The 4,590-nt window shown below is 58.7% G+C and overlaps 1 protein-coding gene across 1 annotated transcript in view; it reads right to left on the bottom strand.

Annotated features, from left to right (window-relative positions):
* Positions 1–214: 214 nt before the first annotated feature.
* Positions 215–4,590, bottom strand: part of LOC103782044 (zinc finger CCCH domain-containing protein 18-like) — a gene marked incomplete at its 5' end in the record, with an annotated part of 16,443 nt that continues 12,067 nt past the window's right edge. The window contains 3 exons of the mRNA XM_008949776.1: positions 215–413; positions 2,246–2,342; positions 3,612–3,708. Of these exons, the coding sequence (XP_008948024.1) occupies positions 215–413; positions 2,246–2,342; positions 3,612–3,708 (393 nt within the window). The remainder of the gene's footprint in view (positions 414–2,245; positions 2,343–3,611; positions 3,709–4,590) is intronic.

The raw sequence follows: 4,590 nt of genomic DNA, 5'->3' as shown, positions 1-4,590 counted from the left end.
TTCAGTGTATTTCGGGTCAGTTTCTATTCTCTTTCTGAATGCCTCGCAGGTGTTGGTTTCTCTTGGTTTCTCTTTAAAAAGAATCGCAGCCAAAAAGAAGACAAGAACTGCAAAATCCCAAAGTTGGCTGCTTTTACACTATTTATAAAACCAGGAAGAGTCACTCAGGGGGGTAAGGGGGGAGGTGGCAGAGCTGGGGGTGGCCCGGTGGCCACTATACTTTGCCCGGGATCTTGGCCCTCTTGCGAGCGATGGCGTCTTCCACTGCCTTGAGCTGCTTGAGGAGCTCCTCCCGCCGAGACAGGGTGCTGGACTTGCCCCCCTTGGCACCCGCCGTGCCCGCCTCCGAGGCTTTGCCTGGCACGCTGGTGACTTTGCTGGAGCTCTTGGACTGAGGTGAGAGCTGGCGCTTCCTGGCAGGGGCAGAGAGGAGAAGGGGTGAGGAGGAGGTGAGGGGGGGTGAGGTGCCCACCGGTGCCACGCCGCGAGGAAATCGAAGCCTGTCGGTGTCTGCACAGGGAAATCTGGAGCAACCCCACGGTCCCAAATCATAGTTTTGGGTGGAAGGGACCCTTTAAGGTCATTGAGTTCAATTGTTACCTCAGCACTGCCAGGTCCCCACCTGTGTCCCTCAGCACCACATCTCCACGGCTTGGAAACCCCTCCAGGGGTGGGGACTCCACCACTGCCCTGGACAACCCTTGCCGGGACGAAGCTGTTCCTCAGCTCCAACTTCAACCTGGGGCAACTTGAGGCTGTTTCCTCTTGTCCTGTCCCTTGTTCCCTGGGAGCAGAGCCCGACCCCCCCCTGGCTCCAGCCTCTCAGGGAGCTGTGGAGAGCCAGAAGGTCTCCCCTGAGCCTCCCTGGCACTGGTGGGGCTGTGACCAGGGCTGGTGACACACATCCTGCAGCTCCTCCCACCACTTCCCCTCATGGGGCATGAGGGTGATGGGAAGTGGAGCAGCACTGGGAGCCTGCTGGGGTTTGGCACAGTCTGAACCTCTGCCAGCTCTTCCTCATGGCTTGGCCCACTCAGGAAAACCTGTGCCACTGGCACTGTCCCCTATGCTCATGCCACCTCCATCCTCTCCTACACCACTTCGGAGAAGCAGGGCTGTGCAAGCATGACCCAAACCACCCCAGAGTCCAAACTGGGACACAAACCCACCATTCTACTGTCCTACAAGAACCCAGAGTGCCCTTAACCAGGCCCATGCCCAGGCAAGGGGCACCTTGAACCCACCACTGCCAACCCAGGCAGCGGGGGGCAGAAGAGGGTCACGAGCCAAAGGTGTGGTCAACACCAGCAGCCTGGAAAGGGTGAGATTCCTCTTCAGAAAATGGGACTTCAGGGCCTGAAGGATGGGCTGTGGCAGCCAGGGCCAGGTTTTGGGTTGGGAAGAGTCTTGAGACTGAAGCTGAGGCTTGTTGATGGCCCAGGCTGGGGAGAGGGGTTGACATGAGTCCTGCTGGCCAGGGAACAGAGGGACAGGACAGGGCTGTGTCCACTTGCTCCCTGAGACCCTCGGGAGGAAGACACTGGGAAATGCAGCACACCACTGGCTGGCCATGGGAAAGGAGGGCTGAGGAAGCTTCAGCTGTGCTGCAGAAGGTGCTCCTCAAGCCTTCAGCCAAGGGGCTCTGAGCAAAGCACAGCCCAAAGGCCCCTGGAGCCACAGGCCCAGTTCTGCAGTGGCATATTCCCTACAGGGCAGTGGGTGCAGGCTGCCAGGAAACAGGACCTGAGCTGGTCACCTGCCACCAGAAGGGACAGAAAGGCACAAAGCCAGGGCTAGTCACCATCCAGGAGCCACCTTCTAACACCTCTTGGCAGCAAAGCGAGCAGCCGAGGGGACGCCAGGCTATGGAGGAGAGGGAACTGGGCACCTGGTGCCCCGTGGAGCTGGGCAGGGGGAAGGGGCTGAAGGGGCTGTACCCCCTTCCTCAGCAGCACGACACAGCTCGTACCTAACCCACTTGGCTCCTCTCTCTGGGACTGACCTCCAGAAAACCCCCAGGCTCCTGCTCCTTCCTGAGCTGGAACAGCTTCCATGTGAAGCCCCGAGCACCTCTGGCTCCCACCCAGGGAGCTCTGTGTCCCTCCCCTCTCTGTGCCTCCATGGCAACAGGAAACCACGGCCAGGGAGCCTCAGAGCTGCCCCGAGAGGAGGGATGGGGCTGCTGGAGAAGGGTGAGCCCCGGCCTGGCTTCCCAAGAGACCCAGGAGAACAAGAGGGCACCCACCTGTCTGTCTGTGCAGGGGAAGGTTTCGGGTTCTGGCTCCTCTGTCGCTCCTGCTTGGGTGAGGAGAGTCTCCCAGCGGCCTTCCTGTCACGAGAGCCTGTTGGGACAACAAAAGCTCAGGTTTGGGGAGCTGCCCTGGTGCTCTCCTGCCCCTCAGGCTGCTCCAGCAGAGCCATGGGGCAGGGCTGGCACACAACTGCATGTCGCCCGGTCCGTGCCCAGTGGGCACAGCAGCACGGGGGACTCCCAGAACCACAGGCTGGGTTGGGGGGGGAGGGGCCTTGCAAGGTCATGGACCTGCAGGGAGCAGGGACATCCCAACTAGAGCAGGGTGCTCAGAGCATCATCCAACCTCACCTGGAATGGTTCCAGGGATGGGGCAGAGACCACCTCTCTGGGCAACCTCAGCCAGGGGTTCACCACCCTCAGCAGCAAACATTTCTCCCTTCTCTCCAGTTTAAATCTCCCTCTTTTACCTTAAAACCATCAACTCATCCTGTTGCAACAGGTCCTGCTAAAAAGATTACCCCATCTTTCTTCTAGGCCTCTTGCTTGGTTGCATTTCAGCCAAGGGGCCACTTGCCACTGGGGCGTGAGGCTGAGCTGTCTTCAGAGCCTGTGGCCCATTTGCCACTGCTTAGAACTGCTTTCTAACATACAGACAACAAATAAAGTGTCTCATTACATCCACATCTACCTATCTACAAGATCAGCACAGTGTGCTGGCTCGGCCCTTTCATTTGCCTGCAGCTCAGCAACAGTTTTGAACTAGATCCCAGTGAACTTCACCCTCACCCAGTCCCTTCCACGGCTGCCTTTGCAGGAGCTGAATGCAACCAGGCTATTAGCACAGAAATTCTTTTCTGGCTGGCACCCAAAGTCAACAAGATCCACCTACAGCTGAGACAACAGGGAAAACAACATCACATGGCATCAGCAGCTCCTACGTCAGAACCAGGCAGCCCTGGCTGACCAGTCCCTCCTCCTCCCCCTGTCTGGTTTTCAGCAGGCTGTGGAATTTTGTCCCCTCTCTGATGACACCAGCAGAGAACAGGAGCCCTCTGGGGATGGATCACCTTCAAAGGAAGAGCTTTTTTTTTTTCCCCCCTGCAGTGGACTCGGACCCAACGTGCAGCACGAGGCTGGGTTTGGGCTGCCCTCACCTTGCTTACCTCACACACCAGCATCTCACCCCCACCGTGGCTTTTTGCCCACGTTATCTGCTGGCAATGGCACACTCAGAGGTGTTGGAAGGACTCATGCCTGCCATGAGCCTCTCCAGAGGCTCTCCCGGGATATTTTTCACTCAAGCAGCAGAGCAGGAACCCTGCCAGGCCAGGAGCACCTGGGATGGCCCATGTCTCACCTCTGTCAGGTGACTGGTTGGCCCGTTTGGCTGGAGGAGAGCTCGGCCTGTCTTTGTCTGCTGGCTCGTATCTCTTCCTGCTTCCCTTGTCACCTGCCTGAAAGGGAATTAAAAGAGACAACAGAGCTGAGAGGTCACTTCCCTCTGGGGAGAGAAGAAGGGAGAGATGTTTCCTCTGACAGGCGCCCGTGATGCTCACACAAACCCATCTCCTACCAAACTCCTGGTCCCCACCAGTCCCAGCCCCTGCCAGCACTGTTTAACTCCCCTACAACCACCAGCATCCTCCAGCCCTGGGGCTAACGCTGGGCTGTTTTCAGATTTTTGGGAAACAACAGTGTTTTGTAGAGGTATTTTTTTTTAGCAGCACCAAGGAGAGCAAATGTCAAGGAGGCACGTGGGGCCGTGCCTCCCTCCAGGAGCCGACCGTGCCAGCAGGCAGTTATGTGTAATTCCTGCTCCTCCCCACCAGCATGCTTCAGAGACTCGATAAAGGAGCCTCACGTCACAGCACAGGGAAGCAGAGAAAACCACAGCCTCGGACTGCAACGGGGAATTTGGACTGTCAGGAAAAAGAAACAAACTCTTCAAAACCAGGAACCCAGCCGTGTGACCGGGGCCAACACCCTGCCCCGGCTCAGGATGCCACGGGGCTGAGCTCTCCCACACGCTCCGGGTTGGGATCTCAGCTGAGGGCACCCAACTGGGGCAACTGTGCTCTGTGGGGAAGGGCACGCAGCGTGGAAAGCGTGGCTGGTGGTGGCACAGAGGAGAGGCTGTGGCCACCTCTGCCTCCTGACGCAGCTAGTGACGTGCCAGCGGCTGGCTCCAGAGCTCTGGAGGGAGGGGAGCTGGCTGGGAAGCGTGTGGGGAGCAGGGACTCAGGGGGCTGGGCCCCAGCAGCACGTGGGACTTTGCCACACACGCCTTCCACCTCCCTGCTCTGGCTGCAGCCTTCCAGAGATCGGGGAGAGCCCTT

The sequence above is a fragment of the Merops nubicus genome, unplaced genomic scaffold (assembly GCF_000691845.1).
Source record: "Merops nubicus isolate BGI_N331 unplaced genomic scaffold, ASM69184v1 scaffold1411, whole genome shotgun sequence".
Classification (NCBI taxonomy): domain Eukaryota; kingdom Metazoa; phylum Chordata; class Aves; order Coraciiformes; family Meropidae; genus Merops; species Merops nubicus.
This window is presented reverse-complemented; position numbering and strand designations above follow the sequence as displayed.